The 27,175-nt window shown below is 37.4% G+C and overlaps 1 protein-coding gene across 1 annotated transcript; it reads right to left on the bottom strand.

The window, feature by feature from the left end:
• Positions 1-534: 534 nt before the first annotated feature.
• NSUN7 (NOP2/Sun RNA methyltransferase family member 7) lies at positions 535-20,004 on the bottom strand. Its single transcript, XM_066185665.1, is given in 13 exon segments — positions 535-2,870; positions 3,052-3,068; positions 4,485-4,602; positions 7,807-7,924; positions 8,424-8,525; positions 9,070-9,213; positions 9,810-10,020; positions 11,593-11,776; positions 13,036-13,188; positions 14,317-14,447; positions 15,796-15,854; positions 16,411-16,767; positions 19,954-20,004. Coding segments are annotated over 12 exon segments (1,944 nt in total). The 5' UTR covers positions 16,724-16,767; positions 19,954-20,004; the 3' UTR covers positions 535-2,476.
• Positions 20,005-27,175: the final 7,171 nt, after the last annotated feature.

Genomic DNA, 27,175 nt, shown 5'->3' with positions numbered 1-27,175 from the left:
TGGTTTAGAGGCAATAGCAGTACAATGAAGAGTTTTGTATCTGTGAAACTGAATGAAGAGTTTCTAGTTGAAAATTACAAAGAGACAACTGGGTTACAGAAACATAGTTACATAAGATACAGTTTTATTGTAAAAAGTCATTGAGTGTTATAAGCATCTACCTACAAGCCATCTGAAGGCAGTCCCAGATGTTGCCACATGATGTTCCATGCTTACAAAGTAAGCTGCTGACCTGTAGTTGAAATATTCACTTTCTGATATTCTTGGTAAGACATCAAGATTCTAATTGGTTTAACCTCCATATACTGTGTCAAAAACGCAAATTCCTGAAAGCAAGATGAGGCCAAGTGTGGAACATCATGACACATATTATGTTAATACCCCAGAAATTCTGTTATTACACGCATGTATGTTGTTGATACAGATCTTGATTTAAAAAAAACATTCTTTAACTGCAGAATCTCTTTATTTTAAGCACTTAACAGCCATATTGAGAAAAGAAAAAAAAATCTCCATAATGTTCATTCCTTCCTATCCAACATGTAGAATCTCTCCTCCTACTAGATGGCTCTGAAATAAAACAAGAATTTCTTTTTTTCCAGTTTTACACATGGCATGTGTATGGGTCTAAATCTATCCTTAGGAGTTTGTTCACAAATAAGAGTAGAGTTCACCATGTTACTGGAACAGGTAAGGAGCATGGATTGCTCACAGGGATATGAAGAAGGTGAGGGATGTCTGTGTAGGACAGCTGGCTCACATTAAAATGTTAGAAGAAATTTTTACTGATTGAGTGAAGCAGATGAACAAGAACCAGCTGCCTACACTGCTAGTGTAATATCATTCACATCCTTTCTTAAAAAGGTACTGCTGATCCAGTGACACTGACTGCTGTGGGTGAAAAGAGACATGTTATAACATTTTCTCTGGATGGGTCTAAATCCAGACCCATATATCAAATCAGTTAAGCTCCACACTATATTGGTGATGCTCCTGCCAACACTCTTGCCAAGTATCTGAAATGGTTGCCTAGAGGAAAATTTCTGGGCCACAGCTACCTTTGCCTTTCTGTATTGCTGTGCTGTCTCTATTTCATTTTTACAAGTTCTAAATACAAATCAGATTTATTGTTAAAATTATCTCTGTGCCTCCCCTCTATCCTCTGCTCAGATTACAAGACAATTGTGTATATTTTACAGTTATTTTATCTTTGCCAGCAAAAGGGAGCAGCTTAGAAGCCCATGGCTGTTTACAAAGACAGGCAGCTACTCTTTGTCCAGTCATTATTCAGCTGACTAGCGGTAATACTTTGACAGTAGGAGCTCTTTTCAACTAAGAACTGTTGATGTTAAGAAATTGATAAAAAGCAATTATGAACCATGCTTTAGTTTGATGTGACATAATGATGAAAATTCTGTGGTTTTAGCATGAGAGTATTTGATCTATTTTTCACTGCTCACTTAAATAGAAACCAATAGAGCACACACTAGAAAGCCTATGCATGGGCTTTAAAGTACTTGGCCAGTTTCCTGTACAAAAGTTCACATCTAGTTTTAGAAATAAAAAGTGAGCTAACAGGCTTACTGTGCAAAGGCTTATTTTCCATGCACCGGTCTTAAGCAGAAACTCACAAAAATGGTATCTAGCTCTTGTAAAGAAAAGCCACTTTAAAAAATTCATTCTCACTTTAAAAACATCAATTTGAAAATTGATTACTTGTACAGGTTTAGGTCACAGTGGACAGCTGGGTGTATGATTAAACTTGACACTTTAAAGTGTATACCAAGACACAATAGTTTTTTGACCTCACTTCCCCCAACAGTCTGTCAGCCTTAGGCAGCTAAGCTCAGTTCACTTTAAAGTGTGATTACTGGACTAAAAGTTACTATCTAACATGGATATTTCTGCATAAATAGCCCATAATGTATCTTTCCCAGGGTCAGATTATCCTTGCATAAAGATACACTGTAATGTAAGAGTACTGATTAATATACAGGAATCTTTACCTTCTTTACAAAGGGAGCACAGAGTCTGAAGGTTCATACAGCCAAGTTGGCTTGACCATTTTTGACCAGGTGGATGGAAATATCCAGCCACTTGGACCTTGTGCTCCAGTCTGGCCATGAAGGTAATGTTAAGTTGATACCCTGGGTTTGTTTCATTACAACATTTCAAATGGTGTTATCGATGGAGGCAAAGTGATTGTCAGAGGCTTCAGTACAACCCTGTTCTGTTCTGCATGTGCCTTTTCAGCAGGTGTCTGTCTCTCATCCACCTTGCCCAGAGGTGATAGATGAGATGTGGGCTTCAGCACTTTCAGTGGGGCTGTGTGTGAATCAGGGTTCACAGATTTCTTCAGCTCAACACGCTGTCTGTTCAGGGCACATTCTTTTGCTGTGTGTTACTATCTGCTGACTCCTTTAGACATGGATATGTTAGTGGCTCCTTTTGTTTGGCACACATTCTTTGTTGTATGTTACTGACTACTTTTTCCAGGGCACATTCTTCTGTTGTGTGTTACTGGCTGCTTTTTTTTTTGGTGCACATTCTTTTGTGGTGTGTTATTGGCTGCCTTTTTATTGGTGCACATTCTTTTTGGTGTGTTGCTGGCTGCTTTTTCTTGGTGCTCATGCTCTTCATGTATCCTACAGGCTGCTTTATACACAGGAATTTCAGCCTTAACATTAGCTCCAGTTTGGCCGTGAGGGAGCTTTGCAGCTTTTGGCTTACTATCACTAGCAGTAACCTTACGTTTACGTTGTTTTACTTTCTGCTTTTTCACCTCTTCTTTTGGTTTTTCTTCAACAATGCCTTCTAGTAGTCTTTTTGCTGCAGCAGAAGCCAAAATGTCTTTAGCTTTTTAGAAGTATCTTTCTGAAAATTTCACAGGAAACAATCTAAGCCACAATACAGAGCTTCTCAGAACTTACTCCATGAGAAAAAGACAGCAGAATCTAGCAGAAGGACTTAAGTCTCATGTGATAAATGCTAACCAAACTATTTAGTCACAAAATTAAGAACTTGACGTGTGTGAAGAGGTACTGGATAGACTCTTCAGAGGCGTTCTTCTCTACTGACCCAATGAGGGGAAACTCAATTCTGGGCTCTGTAATGTGTGTCTGACTTGTGTTTAAACCCAGCTGGTTGCCAAGCCCCATGCAGCCACTCGCTCACTCCCCCACCAGCAGGATCAGGGAAGGAACTGGAAGAGTAAAGCTAGGGAGCTCCTGGGTTAAAATAAAGACTGTGGTTCCCTGGGAAGACAAGTGCCATAACTGCAAATGTCCTCCCATCCTCCTCCTTTCCCTCACTTTATACAGTGAGCATAATGTCACCAGGTCAACATCCAAGTATATAAAGAGAAATGATGGAGGAGAAATTATTTACAACTGGCTAAGAAGATGGTTTCTGTAAAGAAGAAATTTCGGATTAAATTGTAAGTACGTGTTTTCTACTTTGTGCAAAATGTTCATTTCCTGAATTACCTAAAAATTGGCCATTGGAGCAATTACTTCTTTGTAGTAAAATCTAACCCAAAAAAATTACTTGAATTAACTACCTGCAACAAAAGTGTTTGTTTCTCTGGAGAGAGACAATATGGTAGAGAGATGCACATAGCACGATTAACTAAAACTCAGACCAAGTTAAAAATATTTAATATTGTAAAGAAAGAGGTCAACAATAGGTAACTTGAAAGGCTTTTCATATGTAATTTTCTTACTCGTAATAAAATCTAACTTCCCCCAAGGCAAGCTTCTTTCAAGCACTGTAATTGCAGTTTGACAGAAAATGATACAAATAACCAAGTAAGATCTCCTATCTTTAATTGGCAATGAATTTCTAATTAGTTTTTCCCCACAGCCCTTCCACTTTTGGTGGAAAAAATGTGTATTTTTCTAAGAGACGAGGAAAATGTTGATGCTCAGAGATGCAAACTAGCCCTTTAAGGCCTGTCCTCAGGAATCATGCCAAGACTTTTCCATTTACTCAGCAAAAGCCCCCAGCCTTTCAAGCCACATTTGCATATGCCTTAGTTTGGGAAGGTAATGTATTCATACCTATTTTATTCAAATTATAGTAATGTCACCCATAGGGATTAAGATACCGGCTGCTTGGATACTGGAAAATCTTGATGACACACATAACAAATACATTTACTAGACACCATTTATCATGATCAAGCTGTGTATTTCATTCCAAAGTGTGATAACAGCAATATATTTCCTCCAGATATTGCTGGCACTAACTTGGATCAAGGGCCTGCTCTGATCATGAACAGCTCCAGAAGAACAGGCACACCTTTTAAAGCTGTGCTTGGCATAAAACTCCAGAAGTGGCACATTTCAACTCATCTTTTGGTCTTAAGACAACTAAAGAGCAGCCAAAATTTTATTTCAAATGTTCCATTTTGTTTGTTCTTCTATGGAAAATTGCAGTGCTCATTTTCTGTGAAGTGATTTTAAATGGTTATTTTTGTAGCTTACCTCTCTCTCTAGAACAGCTAGGAAACAAGCACTGGAAGTTTCTGATGGCTCCATTTTGAAAAATATTTCAGTGGAAGACTCTGAATTGGAGCAAGGAGAAAAAACAGAAGGAATAAGCCTGTAAAAAAGAAATGGAAGACCAGAAAATAATATTTAAGAATATAAAAGGAAATAAACAAGGATACATTAAGAGGAATCTTCAAATTATGTCTTTCACTAATAGCTTTATTGTAATTTTTAAAAACTGCAATTCAAGAAAGGCATGAGAATTCATCTTTTTAGAAATTACTGAAAAAATGTAAAAGTCCAAATAATTTTTTCTTTTACCAATTAATAAGTATATTAATCACCAGATAATAAATATATAATCAGACAATGAAAAATTATGTTCTTTCTCAGGTGTGCAATTATTGATTTATCGAGTTGTCCCTGAAGTTGCAGAATGGTCTGAAAACACTAAGCAGCTTGCAGAAATTTTAAAGATGTTGACATGAGTTATATATGCTCATAGTAAATATCTATCTAAGCTAAAAATCTTAGGTTAGGAAAATCTGCTATTTGTTCTAATTGAGTACTTCTTCTCCAGTTTTACAGTTTTGCAGTGCATCAGTGGGTAAGGAAGAACTAGCCTCATCTCGTATTCTCCTTGTATTCCAGAAATGCCTGGTTGTTATAAAGCAGTCTCAAGGACTTGGCTCGTAAGGCTGGCAAACCAGTACTAAGCTGTCTCAGTACAGAAAAACACAATCAAAATATCCTTTTGCAATTATAACCCCCTCCTCCTTACTGAGGACTGTAAGATAGAGTCCTACTCCTTAATGCTCCACTAACACTCTTGTGACAGAGCTTTATTCAAAGATGGTTACAGAGAAATGTGTTCAATGTTTGAAAGCAATATCCTGATTTGGCTGGCTAGTTCACTTTTAATGGGAAGTCTGTGCAAAACTCTTTGTTTCCAAGTTCTCACCATGATCTGGATTTTTTTCCGTGTTCCTTGGAACTTGATAAAACAGGCTACAAGGCTCACATCCTCCTCGCATTACTAAATAAAACTCTTATGTCTTGTGACACAGATTTTTGATTTTAGATCAGCTTATTCAACAGAAAAAAAAGCCCACCGGTAATCTTTTATTGATGTATACAAGTTACTGTTCACCAGGAATTCCTTCAACGACCCTGAAAAATGATGCAGAAATCAATTCTAATTTGATAGGCCAAAGGAAAATGCACAAGTGGTTTAGACTCCTCTCTATGCATACCTGTTTGCCATGTGACCCATACTTTAGGTAAAGTTGTTGCTGTAAACTCTCATATCCTAAAGGTAAATTCAGCTTAACCAGTGTAAACATGCTTGAAATCACCCTTAAAACTGCACAGCCAGCAGGGACCCCGAACTCCAACAGAGCCTCATTTTGTTTGGCACCACTTCACTACTGCAGAGTAATTCCCAAAGATTAAATGCACATAAGCAAAATTGTTGTAAGAGCTTCCAGAAAGCCCTCAATTTTCTTGGAAAAGGGAATTAATATTCAGTAGATCTTTGATGATCATACAAGATTTTTTATTATGACTTGTCTCTCAAAGATACTACTGTAAACATGGGGGCTAGTAACCCTGCAACAGCCTTTCATTCTATACTGCACTGTTTTAGTCAAATAAGTTCTCTAATTAATTCTAAAGAAAGTCTAAAAGGATTTTTTCTATATAGTACATGCATCTTAAATGGCTCGTGATTTCATCTTAAGCATAATCACTCTGTCTATTTTATTTATGGTATTCTATTACTGCTCTGTTCATGCTGGTTACCAGAAGTTTTATTGTAGCCAGGACTACAATGAAACATCCAAGATACTCCATGACAGGGAAGGAGGAACTAAATCTGAAATTGTCATTTATGAAGCTCAATCAATCTTCAGTCAGAAATTTGCTCGGGTCTGAAAAAATCCTAGTGCAATTTTATTGCCCTTTTCTTACCATCCAAGATTGCCTTTTAAAAAGTTTAAGTATGATTTGGTGCTTTGACAACATTCATGATGCTTCTGCAAAACAGTGAACAGATTTTTGGTTGGCTTTGTAGGGAGGGGAGGTGTTTTACATAAGGGGGATTTTTTTAAAAAATAATTAAAACTCCAGGAACCTTTTTTAAAATGAAAATTCTTTTATATGCGATAAATTTACATATTATTTATGTTCAATAATTTAGAGACCATTACATTCCAAGGTCCCCCAAGTTCTCCCCATAGAGCTGCACAGAGATCAAGACAAACTCCAGAAAATTTCAAGTTCCAAAGGAAAACACAAGCAAGAGGCCATAAATGCTTTTGGTCTAACACACCATCATTGGCAAGACATACCCTGATTTCATCCCACTTACTGTAAAAAATAAATCAGGCAGGCAGCTATTTTCTAACAGTGAATTTCAAGAAAGATGCACTTTGTTGCAGGCTGTCTTATGAATAACATACAACTTTTAAACCTTCTTTGGGACTGGCCACAGTAAATATCTACCATTTTAATCATGCAAAATTTAGTTACACTGAATATCTTGAGCCACAGTACCTTTCCCTTTGATAGCCAGACTATTAACATCATCTAAGGTAATATAAAATCTAAAAATATAGTATTGCTCTTCCGTGCTTTTTATAACATAAAATCTTTTAAACCTGCATCCTGTAATCCACTATTGTATTTATGTGCGAGTGCCAACCATTTGCATTTATATGACTGAAAGGAAAATCCAGAAAACACCTATCAGTGTTTTAGCAATTCCTCTGGCTGACAGAGGTGACAGGTAACAGGTTATAACTACATATGAAGTACACAGCATACATACTTCTTTCATATATATTTGTGTTTGCCATCATTGCACAGGATGATCTCTTACTGTAACCTCTCCCTCCCAAAAGTCGTTCACCTGAATACAGCAATGAGCAATCCTACAGCAAAGGGTTCTTATTTTTATGTCAAGATTTAATTTCTTTTTCCTTTGAAATTGATCATTCTACATCAGAAGCGGAGAGCATGCTAGCAAGTTAGTTTCATTCTCTGAATATTAATACAATAGTAGCAATAGCTCTATCTGTAGAATGTTATTTCCAAACAGTGATGCTTTCCTTTTCCCATCTTAATTTCAGATGAACAAAAATATTAGATGAAAAAGTCAATAGAATACTGCTAAGTACTCTCATAAACAGAAAAAATGGCATGACAGGCAGCAAAATTTTAATTTCATGCAAAATACATAGCAGTCTAGGATAAGAATTATGCTACAATTTAAAGTCATACTTTAATCTTTCCACAGATACAACTACTCAATATGTACCTATATGGTCGTACTTTTTCTCCCTCCACTCCAGATTCCAGTGCTTTATTCACTACAAGTTCATTTTCTTCTGGGTAAATTGAACAAGTGCAGTAAACAATAGCTTGTACTTTCTTAACTACAAAACAAAACACAACCTTTTTACTCTTCAGATTCTTCATACAGACCTTGGTTTGGTTAAAATTAAAAGCATCATAAAAATTATGTGACTTTTACCTCCTGATTTCTAGTGTTTTCAAATAATTAAAATATTTTCAAATATTTGCAGATTTCAGCACAGAGTCAAAGCTGTCTCCAGTCTTTTCACATAGTTACCAAAGGAGAGAGGAAGAAAGTGGCAGCATGCAGATGGAGGGAGACTACATTTGCAGACTTTCCAAAGAGTCATAAGCCATAAGCCAGTTCTCTACATAATACTGAAGAGTATTGTATTAATGTGTGGTGGACACAGAAACACCATCAGACTGGAGGAAATCATTATTCAGGGAGTTTGGTTACATGCTTATTGTTAATTAATAGAGTAATTGGTGTATTTTTAACTATATTGAAACTGGTGATAATACAATGGAATTGATAGTGCAAAGTCTTCCCAGAAATTGGGAAAGTAGCACACTTACATTTCAGTGCATGAAGCAATTCATTAAGCTGCCTCTCAGCAAGAATACTGAGTTTATCCTCAGACACAAATCCCTGGAAAAGGTCTTGTAGCAATTCTGCATCTAAAAGCAGAGAGTAGTAAATTTAGTCTTAGAATTTGTATTAGTGTCTGAAAATTCAGTTGTTTGTAGAAGCAGATCTGGTTGTTACTGGTGCAGTGGGAAGATAGGTTTTACTAATTAGAACACCAAGGAGTGCCTGATTTATTTGCCTTACTTCTTTACATGTCATTACTGGTGCCTCTTACGTGCTTCTAGTTAATGAAAATTGTACAGTGAAAGGACTTATACAAACAGTCAATAAAGGAATGTAATCAAATAGAAAATTATATACATGTTAGTATCTTGAAATAAATTTTCTGCCTACAGTCATTTTACTTAGAAAAAGCTATACACACTTTGCTCCCCAGAATCACCCCCAAACTTTCATACTATCAGCCTGAAGCAGAATAATGCAATTTAATTTATATGTTTTATAGTAGTTAAAATCAGGAAGGTTTCTTTAATAAAATTATACAATTTACTGAAGCACCTACACTGTCTAGACCACAATACTTGGATCTATTTCTACCAGAAAGCATGAGCTAGATATTGCATCAAAAGTTACCTCCGTCTTCACTTAAAATAAGCTCCAGTGGATTGCCAGCACCCAGTCCAGAGGATTGTGGTAGCAGCAAAACAACTTTTGCCTTTTCAAGTCTTGGGTCTGTTGTTCCAAGCTCAGTCAAGTCTTCATGTAACAACTGAATATCTGAAAAACAGGAAAAACTCAACACTTACAGACTGCAAGCAAGTTTGCCTACAGGGTGATACAAGTGCAGAGACTGTGGTATTACACAGAATTCGACAGAGCTAGAGCCTGCTAGATTCAGATCCTCCAAAATATGGCCTATGGATTTCAAACAGATCGAAGGGCTGCATCTTCCACTGAAAAGACAGTTAATGGGGTTGCAGTATTGCTGCATTCTGTCCTGATTGTGTCCTCCAGGTAAACTGAACAAGTGCTTTTGTTTTGGATTAACACTCTCAAACAGCTGGAAATCAGACTGAAAGCAACAGCCAAAACACCAAAAGTTACCAGCTACACCAACTGCTATGTAGTAGCTACTTCCATAGAAAAAAATCACCAATATTTCAGGAGCTTGCATCTATAATATGGTTAGACTGCAATTAACTTGACTGTAGCTGAAGAGCTATCAGGTCACTTTGTGACAAAAAAATTGTTACTGCCACCCCCAAGCCTCTAAAGAGGGATCTCTGAGTACTGATAGAATTAGTCCATATTTACAGATATCATAAACATCTCTATTACAATACTTTTTGAATACCAATTGTTTTATCACCTACTTTCACATCCCATATGACTGAAACTGTTCCTCAGTTCTTCTTCTTTTGCCGAAGATTTCACACCACAAACAAAAATTGTGGACATGCTGGGATCTGTCAGCACTGACATATGGGCAATGGTCAGATGGGAACCTATGTGAGCCACTATAATGTCACCACTTTCACTCAGCAGTGCCTGTGCAGAGTGTACAGCAAGGCTGCGAGACTTATCCTACAAAACAATGACACAAAAATTAATGAAGATCAACTGTTTTGGTTTCTATGAATGCCAACCTTCTTTTCCGAATTAGGGAAGTATTTCATTGTTTTCATAGCAAATAGGAGAGAAGGGAGGAAAAAAACTAATCAGGGATATCTGCAAATACAGAATTAAATAAATTACAAAACCAAGCAGTCACTCAATAAATTTAATTAACCTAATTCCAAATAATACATAAAAAAGCATAATATCTATAGGTGAAAATAAAGTACGTATCATCCCTGTAAGGAGGAACTCCTAGCAACAGCTTGTTCCATAAAAGACAAACACAGGCCACAATTCAGGCAGAATTCATCCTCTGAGACAGCTTAACAGAGAAATGCAAAACTATTTACATAGCTCTTGATGATGATTACAGGAGAAATGGTGCCCGTGTATATCGAAGATCAAGATTTTGCTGAAATTCAAAGAACGGGGAGGCAGACTGGAATGCAGAAAACACAGGGACAGCTCCAAAAGTGGTACAAATGCTCTCATACCACTGGTGATTAAGAGAAAACTTTATCAAATTACTTAAAAAGGCAAGGAGTGAAGATACTGACCACAGATACCAGGTCTTGCACCAAATTTGACAAACTGATGATAAATGGAAAGGGGAAAAGAAAGTACTAAGCATTTAAGTTCACATCACTGTCTATGTACACACAGCATTCAAGCACCATCCCACACCACCACAGAGATGGAGGTTTTGATGGTTTTATTTACTCATTTTGAATACTTTTAAGTAATAACACTCAGAACTTGTTCCCATTACCTATAGAGCTGTCATCTATAGTTCTTTTCTGTAAATATTCTATTTTAAATCTACAAACTGAAATGGAATATTGAATACTGAGTCACTTTTTAAATTGAGCAATAAGTTTTGACACCAAAATTTTCAGACATCTAGTGAAAATGTTGGTTGAAGTGTTTCTGCTAGGCACTCAAGAATCATCAGACAGTTCAGATGATTCATGGTTGTGTTGTTGGATAGTTATGGATGGACTCTAGAACAGAAACCTCCCACCAAACTTCACTGGGGAGTCTAATGATGGCAACTCAGGAAAAAGACCAGTGAGGGTTATGGAGATCAAGGAACTTTGTATTTTGCACAAAATACAAAGAAGTGTGATCATTCCATCACAACCATGCATTTAAAGAGGAAGAAATATTACAACAGCATACCACTATCTACTAACTGGGGGAAAGCTTATGGAGTTATATTGAAGCTTTCCTCACATTTTCAGAAGTGAGACTGTCTCTTTTGACCACTTTTTATATTTAGTTCAACAGCTCTAAGATTAAATTTTAAACATTCTACTAACTTAATTATAGCTATCCATTATAAGCATCGACATTTTTATGCTAAATTTAGTAAGTGGATCAGTTTGTAACCTAATTATTACAAATGTTCAAAACCTTATGAGAGTTTGTTGCTGCCTAACAGATTTAATATTCTAGTCACACAATACATAACCTCTTTCTAATGCAAAACAATTATTTAAATTTGCAGATCATCTGACTCAAGGCTGAACATCAACTCACCTGCAGTAAGAGTTTGCAATCTGCAAAAAGATCTAAATTAAGCAGTTCTTCTCTGAGAGAGGAAGGAAAAACCAATACATCTTGGCAATGTTGGTCCACAGCATATGTATAATGGTCAAAGTCTGACACAGATTCAACCTTTGTGAATCCCTTCATCTCCAAATCTCTGATAACATCTTCAAGGCTGTTAACATACAACTCTGACAATTAAATATACAAGAGTTACTTAAGCAACATAGTTTGTATTGATTAAAAGAATTTTTTACTTCTGTTATTGTGTGTGTATACATATGCATACATATATAGGTATAAAATGAATACTGTCTAATGCAGGATGGAAACTTACTCTACTTTAGGCATGTGAGTTCTGGTTTGAAACAATCAAGTTAGTAAGTCTGATACAATTAATTTAAAAAGAGGTATGTGTCTCCAGAGGATGATTCAAAGCATCAAAATAGAGCTGTCCATGTGCTCAGGAGACACTGTAGCAAATTTACTGCTGGAATGCTTTTGTTTTTTCAATTGCTTTCAATCTAACCCAACTCACCAATAATTTTAATGGCTGATACTGAAAGAATCCTTGTGTAAATGAAATGAAAGCATAACTGCTGAGGTTAGCAATTCAAATATCATAAAGACTTAAAGGTATATAGAGGAAGAGGTGTTTGTTGAAATGCTATTTCAGAAAGTGCCATAAGTTTACACAGTACATTAAACATGGCATGAATGGAGCAGCTTTTATTTATTTCCTATTTAAGGGTTCTAAAGTCACACCTGAAGTAAGGTAACATTATCTTGAAGAGCCTATAACCTAAGCACTGAACATTGGTCCAAGTCAGGAGTAGTAAAACAAAATTCTTGAAAACTTTATAAAATGGATTACCTGTCTAACAAAAGAGGTAACAGGATAATCTGGTATGGTTCATGTATCAGTTAGTACAGAACTGGGAAGATCAGTGTTACATATATAGTAGCCTACAGAATATAAGGAATTTTAAAAGTGTATTTTAATTTCAAGTTTACACTATCCTTACAGAATAAACATCAGATTTAAGTGTTATGTCTTAACACCCTTTGCCAAGATTATGGTTTACACTATTGCACCTGCTTTTAAAGACATTTTCTCTTACTTTTTTGTCACCAAGTTAATTCACCCTTTGTTTTTTTCCTAACTTTATTTCCTCATTTATTTGGTGAAAGACCCACACAAGCAACAGAATAGCAAGAAGAACTGTTTCAAAACAGTGTGTAAATACCACTACTGCAATATATAAAAACTTTAAAAAAATATGACACAATGGCACTGGACTAAGTGGAGTTTCCTGTAAAAATTTTTAATTACTGGTAAAAATATAACCTGGAAATTCTAAAACAAGCATGTAGCAAACTACATCACTTCATATGCAAAAACATCAATATGAGATGATACTTTAAAGACCTTACCTGATTTTAAGTGTGTTTATCCAAAAACAGACAGGTAAAGCAGAAGCCCTTTGTTCCTGTTTCCATATGGTTTCTGGTAAAAAGTATTCAATTGAAAGAGCGTCGTATTTGATGCGACATTGTGCTAGTGCAGCTGCCAGTTTGGTCCTGTAACTGTAAAAACAGTCACAAGTTTAATAAGTTTTATAAATGTTCTTATCATCTATTAGCATGGAATGTCTCTGTTAGAATACCATCTTGCTCAGAAACCAAATCCAAAAGGGACACCTTCTTCTGCAAGCTGCAACAGAAAATACAGTTGCAGAACATTTTCTACCCCAGACAACAGTGCAGGACTGGAGTTTTAACAGGTGGCTCTCAAATACATCCATTTTCTCAGACAGCTCAAAAAGAATCTCAGTATGGTTTTGGAACTGCAATGTGTGGAATACAACCATCAGATTCATTTGCATGTTTGAAGACGTAAATACATATATGTACAGAATGAGCATTTGATGAAAGTTGGCCCCTAAACATGTAGAGAAACAATACAAGTATGATGGCAATCAGGAGTCACTTTAGTTATTATTACATGAAAATCTCCAAGAAAATATTTCCAGTTTTTTCTTCCCACAAGTTTCATGCATATTCCTGATATATGATAATTCAAAATAAATAAAAATTGCTGAACTACTTCAGGTGAACTACTTCAGGTATCTTACTTACTGCCCTCCAGAAATGCCTTGCCCATAAGAGATTAATGAACTTTTTGGGCCATTCTAAATCCAGCAGCGACAAAATTTTGTCTAATAAATGCTTCTTGAGTTAGTCAACTGACTGATGGAAGGTATAATAAATATTAAAATGGTTATGTATTCTGGTTTCTGTTCTAATTATTTAAAATAATAGATATTTAACAAAGTTTCATAGTAGAAGTACTGCTAAATAGACAAATGTTATTCCATTCCATGACTTCTTGACTCTATTACACTTGCAATTATTAATATTTAATGAATATTTAATTTCCTTCCCAGAATCCTATGAAAGTTTCAACAATGCCAAAATAAGATAAGATGCCTGCAAAACAATCCACAATGTAAGGATGGTTTCTTATCTGTATTTTTCATAACTGTATTTTTCATAAGTGTATCAATATGCCTCCAAACTAGGCTCTCATTAAAAAAAAAAAAAAAAACCCACAAAATTTTAAGGTGAAAGACATGTTTAATAATTATCTTTAAAAGGCACTGATTATATAAATCTTCATTTTTGCTAACAAAAAATAGCTCTTTGCAGATATACCTGTATAAATACTGCCCTATTTCCTGAACTTCTGCTACAACTTCCTCTTCAGCAAAAATCTTTCGTTTTTGAAACTTTCAGTCTTGTAGGTCATAAAGCATCACAACAAGCAAGCTGGTTAACTCATCTGGCTGCAAGAGAAAAGAAGCTGGATAGAGAAAGTGACCCAAAGCATGCCTTATTTCTGCAAAAAGATCCATCTCAAACAGCAGTCTCCCATGTAAAAGATATTAAAAACCCTTAAATGCTTATTTGCAAGAATATGAAAGTAATTACTTGTTGAAAGTTAATAAAATACTTTTTTTTAAAAAAAAGATTTTTTAAAACTCAAATACATAACTTACAAGTTATTTAAATTATCAAAATTAAAAACATTCTCCATGCACACAGATAAAATACTGTATCTTAACTCCTAATGTTATCAGAATTGAAATTTCGAAATTATTTTATCTTCATAAGGTAGTTTGTTAAATAGCTAAGCCAGCAAAAACTTCTTGTCTATCAATTCCTCTCTTGTAGGATTCTTCCATACGTAGGATCCGATACACTCAGTTATAACAACCCTTCTGCTTTTGGGATATATATAAAACCTCCTTGCTCTGTCTAAATATTTAAACCAGGGAGCATCTCCTACTTAAGAACAATAATTACTGCATTTCAGTTACTATTGTCTGCCTCTTTATATAAAATTCTAACAGTTATTATGCTTTTTTAAATTCTCACCTTCTCACAAATATGACCAAAATTAGTTAGAAAACTCAAATTATTATGGAAATACCACCAAACACAAAATGTTAGCATGAAAGTCTTACTTTCTTAAGAAAACAAGGCAAAGATAAATGTGTTAGATCATTTGCCTGCTCACATCAACCTCGACAAAAGAGGGGCTTTTTGTTGATAAACTCAGCTCAAGTTTATCTTGCAATTTTCAAAGGCACCAAAGACAAAGCTGGAAGGAACAGCAGAATATTCTGCCAACTCTAGAATTTCTTTCCATAACAAAGCAGGAAAGCATGTTGAGCGAGTAAACTGGACCAGTTTTAGCCAGTACAATATTTGTATACAGTACCGTTTGCCCAGGAAATTAACCATGGGGTCAATGCATTTTTTTGTCTGATGGGATTCACTCTGTTTTCCAGCTCCCAAGGAGTTTCCCCCTCACAAGGGGACACAGCACATGGACATACACAATATCACTGAGCATGTACTGTGCTGCAGGCAAGTTCATGGCTCGCTCTCCCACCTACTTTCTTTGAAGGTTTTGACTCCCAGCAATCAGTTGCAAGAGAATCTCACAACAGACCTTGAAGATGGGTGCTTTAAACAACTATGTGAAAAGGTCAGCAATATTTCTGTCTAAGGCTGTCACGTAGTTCAAAACAACAAAGGCTGTTTTGAAGAATGTTGTAGAATCCTCAGAAAAGGTACTAATTACATCAACACAGAAAATAAAAATGCCTCACAAAAATGTTCACTTACTATTGAGTAGCATGGGTAAACCTTACTATCTAACAATATTTCTTCAGGAAGATCTTGATCTATAAAAAGAAGGAAATGTTGACAAGTTATGCCACTCTCTACAAGATTCTATGGAAGTAAACTTTGTAAGTCACTAAACTGTAATTTTAAACATCATGAAAATTGAGGGCAAATTCAATCACTAACAATAGCAACCCTATGTAATTAATTTACATGAAAAAGAATAGGCTTTAAATGTTTGATTTCACAAATGCTAATAACACTTAGCTATATTAAATAGGAGGGATATGAGTAGTCTAGTAAATGTACATATTCATCCATATTTAGGATCTGAAAAGAACCACCGAGATGAACTCAGTTGGTCAGAGCAGGGTGCGAGTTACCCCAAGGCTGGTGGGTTACAGGGTTCAATCCCCTTATGGGTCATTCTTGATGATCCTTGTAGGTGCCCTCCAATTCAGAATATTCTATGAATCTGTGACTCCGTAAAAACCTGAAGATTAACAAAAATTTCCCTGGATGACTGCTGTCAGGTAGACACTGAACGTTTGTTTTTCCATGTTTTCTCTGCTGCATCATTTCTGTTGGCAATTCTTGGGTAAGTTTTGTACTTACATTTTAGAGCATTGAAAGCCAGTTCATAAGATGCTCGCTTGGAATGCTCATCTTTAAAAGCCACCATGGGAGATTCTGAGTTATCACCATACCGCACCTGGCTTTTATCCTCACTCTTCTCAGTATGAATGCCTTGAAAAATCTTAGCTGCATTTATGTATATGGAGTCAGGATAGCCATTCTTCTCAACCCAAGTCACTGTTCTTTTTTCAGCAGATCCCTTTTCATCTGAAATTTTCGTTTTACTCAAAACTGAAGTACCATTTATAACATCCTCATGTGAAGGCACCAAATTACTTTCAGAATCTGGCATTTTTCCAGTTATTGACTGTGTAAGTGTTCACAATCCTGCTGCCTCTGCAAAAAACAAAGTTTGTACTGAATCATGACATTTTCTCTCACTAGAATACTTTTCCCTTCATTTTAGGGTTTTCAATAGAATTTATTTTCTTTTTCAGGCTCTAATCTTGCAAATACATACATATATATGTGTGTGTATCATTTATAAGTCTATACATCTATCATCTAACCCAACATAGAGAAATATTTATAAGAGTTTTCTTACATTATTTGTTTTCACCAATGCACATGCAAAGATTGGTTACTTGTTTCAAGAAGGCCAGTGCTTTACAATCACTGGCCCTTTACAGACTGTACACACAGGTCTGATTCTCAGTGTCTAATAACCATTATTACTGCAGGTAGAATAGTATCTCCTACTAGGAATTCTCTTTTAATAAAAAAGACACCAAAATTTCAAAGCAGGCATCATGTTTCCAAAGAAAAAACATCTTGAAAAGAGCTGCAGTTAATTCCAAATGTTTGTCCACTAAACTGCATATCTGTCCTTAAAAGTGGAAAACAGAGATCACCTAAATGTTAATGTATTTAATGTATTACCTGAACAGCACAAGTTTAAATGTAGGAAATATATCCTGAGAGTCTCTCTAGGCATTACCCAACTCTGCTTAAGCGCATGTGCATTTCTTAAATTTTCTACACATTTTACATCTGCAGTAAAATAAAAATTACCTTCCCCAGAGGTGGAATAAGGCTTCAAGAAAATGAAAAATTCACAGAGATAGTTGAATGCAAAAATATGCTAAAGTTCCACATAAAATGTATTGGATTTGCCCTCCTTGCTCTGGTTGTGATAATAGGCATTTATGATAATGCCTGGAGATGCAGAAGTCATATTAAATGTTCAGAAGTGGGTTAAGCCAGAACAAATTTAAACACAAAATAAATTTTTTTTAAAAATCAAACTAGTCTTCCTTCCTAGGGAAGAATAATGCAACAGAACTATGAGGAATTTAGCAGCTATAGCACAAAAAGCTAGGCATGGATCCACTGCTGCCAAAGAGTTCTGGACATTTTAGGATTAATTGCACAAAATAGCAGAATTTTGGGGAAGGGGGGGTGTACCAGCTTAAAAATCAACAAAAGAAGGTGCTATTCTAATCAAATGGAAGGGGTCTTCTTTTTTGCTACATAATTTAGTTAATTACAATAAAATACATACCTCTTCTTCCCAGTTCAGACATACTTGCTCAGCATCCTTTCTTCCTCTCTCCTATCCTGCCCTCCATCACAAAAAGCCACAGTGGCTACGGAGGATGGCAGCACACTGAGTTGGAGGGGCAAGGGGGTGGACACAAACTGTTGCTTCTCCAGCAGGCAGCCATGAAATCCTCTATGCTAAGCCAGCATTCCCCCATTCCAACTCCCTTTCCCCTTCACATGGGTGACACTCAGCCCATCTCTCCCCTACCCAAGACCAGCACAAGTCAGTGTCTGACTAGCCCAGCAAGCTCCACACAATAGACCAGCGTAACTTCCTGAATTCTGGCAACTCATCTGGAGGAGGCCACATCTCATTCTCCTTCCCCAGGATGTGCTCTCCAAAACTGAGAACTGTAGAAGCAACTTTTACTGTTACTTTATAGAGGCCTTAGGCCTCAAACAGTTTCTTCAAGAAGGAGTTTTGCTCCAACATCACTGTTAGATGGAGCAGTGATGGATCCACGGAGCAAACATAAATTTATTTTATGAAGCCATATTGAAACAGAACAGTTTTGAAGTTTTGAAGCAGTGCTATCAAAAGAAAGCCCTATTCTTCACTAGAATAAAGCACCAGATCACCTAAAGCAAATTGAAACACTTGTGCTTAAAAAGGAAAAAAAAAACATAAATGCTCTAATGATCTTTCACACTATTTTCACCAGCAAACATAAATCTCACAGAAACACGAGCACCATCTCAGAAACCTGAAATTCAAATGTTTTCTCCAAGTGCATGCAAATATTCTGCTTTATAATATGCAACAAGTGAACTAGGTCTGTAGTATAAGGACTTCGAAGATTTGTAGAGTTCCCAATTACTCTTTGTGACTTCTTTGCCAACCCCATTTTTGCTGAGCCACAACACACACTGCTATTAAGATGATTTAAAGAACATACTTTCCCAAAAGACAAAAGTCATCCTAACAAAGATGAGATGCCAGTGTTCTGCCCTGTGCAGACATGCTGCATGTTTGCAACACTGTAAATCACAGTCTGAATTACTGAACGCCAAGCAGAGGACACCAAGCTGGATTAATACAAAGCTCAACTGGGAAGAGGATCTTCCCAGACAAGAGAGAAAAGATCCTGCCTTTGCTTGTGGATCTCAGACAGATTACTCAGTTGACAGGGAAAGAAAACACTCAAGGTCCCAAGGTCTCCTAAAACAGAACGGCTTGAAGGGTATCTCCAGCTTTGACTTAATAAACTCAAGTAGACAAAATCACGACATTTATTCACTGCACAGCATAGTAAGTGGTTCACACACTTACACATCTCCCATAAAAATCACTAATTCCTTTACTTAAATACCAGTAAGTGTATTTTCCCCATTTCTTCAGTTACCACCTTTTTCAGTAGCCTCTGCAAGCAAGGAAAAGATGAACAGGAAACAGCCCCACTGCACTAGCGCTGTATCAGGTACAGCAGGCAGCCTGACCACCCAGTTCCGATTCACATTTGAAGAGGGATTCCGTGAGAAGTGGGTGAGCATAGACGTGGCTGCTCACACACCAACAAACAGTAAATCCTTGACAGCCGTAGATACGCGGTAGTTTCCGTCTCACTAACTCTGTGGGTACACGGCATCTACTTCCTAAAATCACTGCGACTGACACTCAGCTTCAAAGCCTCTACTGTCCAGCCAAGCTGGAGGGCAGCGAAGACTAGTGAGAGTCAGGACAAGTCAGCCACGAGACCGCTCCCCTACTGCTCTTCATTTACGAGAAACGGCTGTACGCGACTCACAGGACATGCATGTAGGAGGGGGGCAAAAAAAGAAAGAAAAAAAAAAGGGTAAAAAAAAAGAAGAAGGAAAAAAAAAAAAAAACCCAGCTGCTTCTTTGTAAAAACAGGCAAAGCGTTCGTTCATTGTAACACTGCCCTGAAAGGCCCGGAAACACACCCAGCTCCCCATAGCCGCGCGGTCGCGGGCGGCGCCACTCACGGCCCTTCGCGGGGGCAGGGGCCGCGCCGCTCGTACCTGGCCGGGCTCCCGCGGCTCCCTCGGGGCGCTCCGGGCGGGGCTGCGGCCACCACCCCGGGCCCGTGCCGGGCAGGGCTCGCCCCGTGCCGGGCAGGGCGGCGGGGCCCCGGCGCGGCCCACACGCACCCGCGGCGCCGCTGCGGGGGGCCGGGGCGCCGCAGCCGCTGGGCTCGGGCGGGGGCTCCGCCCGCACGGGCCCCGCCGAGCAGGGCCTGGCGGTCGGGCCCCATCCCCAGCGGCCGGGCCGAGCCCCGCGGCTTCCACCGGCAGGCACAGAGCGCCCGGGCAGCGGCACGCACCGGGGCTGTGGCAGAGAAGTGCTTCCAGAGGTTTCCCTAAACCCACCTCTAAGAAAATCCCTTCGCGGGAGCGAGACCTGCTCCCACGCTTCTTTTGTAACTTTGGTTTGCTGGGTTTTCTTGGTTTGTTTCTTTGGTTGGTTGGTTGGGGGGGTTTTTTTAAACCCTTTTGTTTAAAAAAGAAAAAAGTCCAAACAGCATTGATTGTCGTAAACTCCATGAGCAAGTTTACAGCCAAGTGTCACTGACAGCATCGAAACGCCACCAGTGACAGAACTGGAAATCCCCCAAGTACAGGAATAGATCCAGATAAGGTGCTGGGTTTTCACTGGCACTTGAAATTAGCAGCGTGATCTTGTAATGCTTTAGCTGTCTCGGCCACCGCTTTTATTCAGAGTTTGAAAACATGATTGGAACATGCTTTAAAGTAGTTTCTAGATATTTTATTTTCTAAAAAAAAAAGGGAGGGGAAAGATTATTGAAAATATTCCAATAATCAATAAATCAGCCATAACCTTTATGAAAAAAAAACCCAGAAATCTGCTTTTTCCCTGTAAAGTGTGTTCCTGTTACATCAATGCATTTGTGGACAACTTTTAATTCCCCTGAATAAGGGGAAAACCCATGTGGTTCTGTTAAAATCTGTGATGACTTCTGGAGTGTCATTTCTCCAACAAGATCCTGCCTGGCAGCTCACAGAAGCATCTGTCACAGGTATGAGTGCCCTTACACAGGGAAGATAGAAGTACAGACTCTTCTGCAGCAGGGCTACATGAAAGCTAGGTAACCAAGGCTTTGGTATAGGTTGGCTGCACATTTAGTAAACCACAGTACAAACCTTAGTATAGCCGTGTTTTTACAAATTGTGAGGTTACAGAGTTTTTGGGAGCAAGCTGCATTGAAGCGCACAAGTCAGTGCTTGTTATTCCTGCCAAAAACTTGGGTGTTGGCCAGATCCCTTTCTGGTATCAATCTTACCAGATATCTAAGCAAACCAAGATGTGACTCTATGCAATCACATGCATCAGGAGTAGAAAATTTTGGGAGTGTAAAACAGTGCTTAATTTGTTGTTGGTACAAAGACACCCCCCGGTCTGGATCTGCTACAATGTGCTCCAGCGTGGCTGGTGCAACTTTGACAGCAGTAATTAGTTACAAAGCGAGCCAAATAGGCTGCGTAAACTTTGCACAAAGCAGTTCAAACAGATCTTGAATCCTTCCTGATAAAGGGGTAAAATACGTGTTTAATAAGTTCTGTGGATCAACAAGGCACTATGCTGGCAACAGTATAGTGGAAAGAAATTTTTTGTGCTGGTTTTTCCATTTCTTGTCCAAATAGATATGGCAGCTCTTCTTAAAAGACACAACTGGAAATTCCTGCCCAAAGTCAATTTCATTGATGTATACTAATATTTCACCTTCACTTTGAAGTAGTTTATTTTGTTAAAAGTTCTGTTAAGAACTTTCAGTACCTGGAGCTATTTGTCTTCTGAAAGAAATAAATATATATATATAGCACCACTATCTCATTTCCATTTTGTCTGTGACATTTTGAGCTACTGCCCCTCATAGGAAGCCCCCATAAAACTTCATATTTTAAGTTAGACTTTTTATTCTACATGCTTTTAACTTATTCATGGACGGAGAAAAAAAGGAAACGGTGTTCTGCTCCATCTGGGGCCTTTCTTCCCAGAGCTTAGCATGCTCTGGAGTTGAGCAATCTCATTAGGGTTAATTTGATGCAAGCTGAAGTGGCTCACTGGCTTGCAGGCTCAGCACTGTGCATGAATGAATTGCTGACAAAGTTAGAGTAGAACATTAAGAATGAGAATGAAAGATTAAATCTCACTTCCTTCCAGCACAACTTGAAATACTTGAGTGTATTTGTTAGGTTAAACAATGTCGAATTTGGTAAATTGTTTCATTGAAGGCGAGCAAAAGAAAACCATTAAGCTGTTTTATGTAAGATAATGGTTTCAACTATATCTAGTACTACTCAGGGACTGGATATGGTGCAACTTGAATTTGGTGGCTTGAAGATGACACAGTGCATTGAATTGATCTGTGGGAGTGATATCTTGCTCCTAAGTCACAGCTTTCGTCTCAAGCCCACCTGCCTATATTTGAAGCCAGGGATCTTTTTTTCCTATGTACATAATTTATCTGACCACTCATTCTATATCGTAAGGTCTTTGTGACCTCATCTCTAATACCTTCCCTCATCCTCACTACTCTGAATACTTTTATGTATTGGCAAACTATCGCATGTCATTGCTCCTCTCCTTTTCCAGATTGTTGCTGAACAAAAAAAGTCGGTATATAAATTACTAAAGAACTCCCCTGATGACTTCCCTTCACACCTTCCCTTACCAACTTTTTGCCAATTATTCATCCATACAAGGACATTCTTTCATACCCTTCTTATTTTGAAATTACAATCTCAGTATAATAAATTATGCCGAGGCAGAAAGATCAAAATCTGCCAAACTGATCATGCCCATAAACATCTACCTGCTGATATTGTCCATGCTGATTTCTGAAATTCTCACTTTCTCTGAAAAATCAAGACACATCAAATATTTGATTTTTCTAGTGAAGAGGCACGTGCTGACATGGTATAGCAAAACCTAAGAGATCACAGGAGTTTCAATTCATCTAAGCCTTTTACGTTGCAGAAGTTTTGATTACTCATTGCATCCACAGGAACTTGGGTTTAATGGCTTGTGAAGTTCTTCGTAATTAAAGACTAGCAAATAATTTACTCAAAGCAAGTAAGATGTCATTAACATTCTATACCAGGATGTCAACCATGCTGTTATTGGTGGCTGTGGAACCTGACCCTGTGTGGTGTTGCTCTCTTTAGATAGCCCCTTCAGACTAGATTAAATATGTGAGAAAGGTTGCCATTTTCATTTGACCCAACACAGGTTGCCAAATTAATGTGTAAACAGACCTATTATATAGTAACGGGGACTTGGTAAGTGAACAAAGACTTCACCAGTTTTGTCCCTTGTAATCACTCTGTAAGTAACTGTGGTTTCAGTGAAATGGAAAATAATTTTGTTGCAGAAATGTTAAGAAATTTAATTGTTCAAACCATTAACAAGTATCATTTGTTAAACTTAAAACCTCTAGGGAGCTATAGTGGGGAAAAATATAAGTTGCTAATGTCTACTGAATGATCAGCTCTTCACTGGACAGCTTGCCCAGATATGTTTTGTGCTTAACAACTGAGATTTTATTTAATTTTTATGTCATTACGCTTGCAAGAGATCTTGTATTAGGCTTTATAATAAGGACAAAAAAAAGTCTGTTTTGATATGGAATGTTGTAAATTTACCTCATTCACTCTTCTGACCAATTATTTTACAGCTGAGAGGACTGTAACTCAGAATAACACAGAACAAATACAGGAATTGGCTTAAAACTAAAAAATGCCCTGGTAGAAAACAGTAGAAAAACGAAAGCATTATTTTGGCAACTGGAAGTGTGGAGGACAAGGGAAAGCTCATGACAAGGAAAGCTCAGGAAGAAATCTGAAGATCAGGCACCAGAACAGTTGCTATTAATAAGATGTGTAGGAGCTTGAAAAAGGACTGGAGGAATATGAGCTGCTTCAGGGATAATAGGAATAAGAGACAGAGGAAACAGAGCCAAAATTTCTAGACAGAGCCTATCAGAGAAGGAGAGGAGAAAAATAGCAGACCTTTCAGTCACACAGAAGCAAGGGGTACAAAAATCATTGCAGCTGTAATTAACATTTTTGTCATTCATGACCTTAGCTTTCCAAGTCTTCAAATATTATTATCGTTGACATTTTGTAAAAACACAGCAGCCAGGGTATTAATAAAACATTCCTCTTCAGATATATTCTTTAATTACAGTATAGGTTATGTAAAAGTATTTATATCGTTTATTTACCAAGAACATGCAAAACTGAGTTCCTTATTTCTTGTGGTATACCTCTAGCTAATATAGTAACCATTACTTCTAACATTAAGATTTAAGAGTGATTTTCTGTTCAGCAATACTTTCCATAGGCAGACAGGCATACATGGACAATTATTAAAATAATGTTGTTTAGCAAAGCTAGACTTTGACATATTCATACAAAAAACCACCCCCTTCAGATACTCTTAATATAAATATCTGTGTGTATAGATAGATATATATTTATGATTTCTATAAGAATATATATAATAAATCTATATTAATATTATATATTGATATCAAAAATATATATAGTTTATATCTGTATATAAATACACATATATATTTAAAATATTATTCCTGGAAGTTAAGAACAGAAGAGCAATTACCAGTACGAATCTTTCCCTGTATAATCTCAATCTAATTACAGCTCAAATGTAAGGACTTAACATATAAGTCACCTCAGTTGCTAATGCTTACACTTTACTGAGAAAAATAAAGCTACTGCATGCTTAGAAATGCATTCCATAGAAACCATTTGGGCAAGACAATGTTCACTTATGCAAATACTAATAAAATTGCAAAGATTTGCCAGGAAGATAAAGGAGACACAGCACAGAGAAGTAAAGCACAGTCAGACGATTTGACACCAAAAAGCAGCAGCTATATCGTTTAGCAAGACAGAAGACATTCTTTCACCTTTCAGGGACATATTCTGGTTTTAGTGACATAAACAGCTCCTTCAATTTTCATCTTGTACATAGGTAAGCACACCTATACAGAATGGAGAGCCCTGAAGCTGTACATGCATAATGAATCAAGCCTCAAAAGATCTGTTCACATACCTACAATTGCAAAATTAAATTATAACCTGCCTCAATAGTACATATTTTGTGGTTCATGTCTAAAGTGGTGCTCAACACTTCTGTTGTCTGTTTTCTTCCTTTCTTCTATAACTTAGGTTCAGAGACAATCTGACTGTCTAGGACAACTTGAGCAGATGTGAAGAAATGTGAAGAAATGAGACCCTCTGTTCTTTTCCAGCACCCCTGCACAGGTAACACTAGACACCAAGACAGACTTAGGCTCCTGGGTCCCATTCAGCCTTTCCTCTCACAGCTTGCATCTACTGAGCTGAATTTAAACACTCCGACTGAGTTTAGTGATACAGGATCAGGCTTTGCCTCTGCACAGGTAATACCCACCTGTCAGTTTTGAGATTCTTAGTTCATTGTACTCATTGTTCCAAATTAATTTCATTCCATTCACAAGGAAATAGTAAGTATCCAGTTCTGTGGGAGAATTGGTGCTGTAGGGTTGTACCTGTTCCCATCCCCACTCTGATGTTTCACACTGTTGTTGATACCCCTCTTACTATGGTGCCAGTTACAGAGACCCGAAGTCTGTGCCTTCTAGTTCTCCCTGAAATCCAAATTCACTGCTGCCCGTATCTCTCCCCTTATCTTGTCTCTGCTCTGTAAATCATGTGACAAAGCCAAGGTATACTCTAAAAAAGGCATTAAGGTATCTGTGGTCTAAACCAGGTGAAGACACATGCTGCTAATGCCCACTAAAGCAGCCACTTCACTCTGTTTAATTTTGTTGTTAGCATAATCACTGATAAGCCCAAGAATCTTCTTGAGCTTGGTTAATTTTTTCTCCTTTTTCTGGAGGGGAATTCCAGTTTTCAAATTCCTTCCATCTGCAAATGGGTCTCCAGCCCCTTTCTCACAAAACTGAGAGTATCTGTCTGCCAGTTCAAACAGCTCTTACAGCTCTGGCTGTTTATACTGGGTACCTTGTAAGAACAGGGGTGATTTAGCAGAAGAGCCTTGCATTCCAGTAGTCTTCCCTATGATTCACTATCATCTAATAGCACACTTTTCAGCCCAGACTATTTTCGTGTGTCTCTTAAAAGGTTGTGATGTGTGTTAGGCAGTGTTATAAATAAAAACTGCAAAGCTTGAAAGGCAGAGATCAATACTTTAGGAACATGTTGTTATTACAATTATTGTTGTTATTGTTGTTATTTCAGTCCAGTAGATTTTACAGAACCAGGCAGAAAACTACCATCTTTTTGACGGTTTTCCTACTTTCTCTCCATGCTGGAAACTAAGCAACATAGTAACCAAGAGTCAAATCTCAATTGAATGTCAACACGCTGACTTTGTAACTTAAGATACACACGTGTGTTACAGACACCTTTCTGATTAAGAGCATTCATCACAGTGCCTGTATGCAATTTTCTCTGCTGATGAAACTGATTTCTTTTTCAGAAATCTTCGGCACTGCTCTGCAGATAAGAATATTGCAGAGAAATTTGTGAGTCTAACTCTTCTTGGAATGCTGCCAACCATTTTAAGTCTCAAAATTAACTCAGCCCTATTCACAAGATCAATCAATTCTCTCTCAAATGTATTTTTTTGTGAAGCAGATTTGTGAAAAGTGTTTTTTAAGCAGTGCGGTTTCAATGCAGCTATAGTGGCAGTGCATATGCATCATCAGATCATTGCCTGGGAATGAGATTGCTTGATCCATTATGCAGCCACAGTCATAAGAAATACACTGTGCTCCTATTTATTGCTTTTTACCATTTACAACTCACTTGATAAGTTTGTTTGCGTGAAATTGTCCATTTTACCCTTTTGAGTACTTTGTCACAATTTTCCAGCAATAATGACAAAATAGTCTGTTAATAACATGAATTGACAAGTTTTTTAGTATGATCATTGCGTTCTCACTGATAACTAGCAGAATTGATAATGATAAAGGCAAATTCTTAGTCCTGGCAAGTCACAGTTGCTTTTTTATGTTCTTGAACAAACAGAAATGAGACAGTCCTCCCAAACAAAGATTAAAAGAATTTAATTCACTGAACAAGCAGAGGCAACATAAGAGTATTCATCAAAGCCAGGAGGATAAAGAAGAGAAACAGTGGTTTTGAAACACATTTCTGTTCTGGTATTATGCTGAAGTTCAATGTTGCTCAG

This window comes from Chamaea fasciata, unplaced genomic scaffold (assembly GCF_029207755.1).
Source record: "Chamaea fasciata isolate MVZ Bird 193981 ecotype frontalis unplaced genomic scaffold, bChaFas1.0.hap1 SCAF_6, whole genome shotgun sequence".
Classification (NCBI taxonomy): domain Eukaryota; kingdom Metazoa; phylum Chordata; class Aves; order Passeriformes; family Sylviidae; genus Chamaea; species Chamaea fasciata.
Note: the sequence above shows the minus strand (reverse complement) of the source record. Positions and strands in the feature narration are given on the sequence as shown.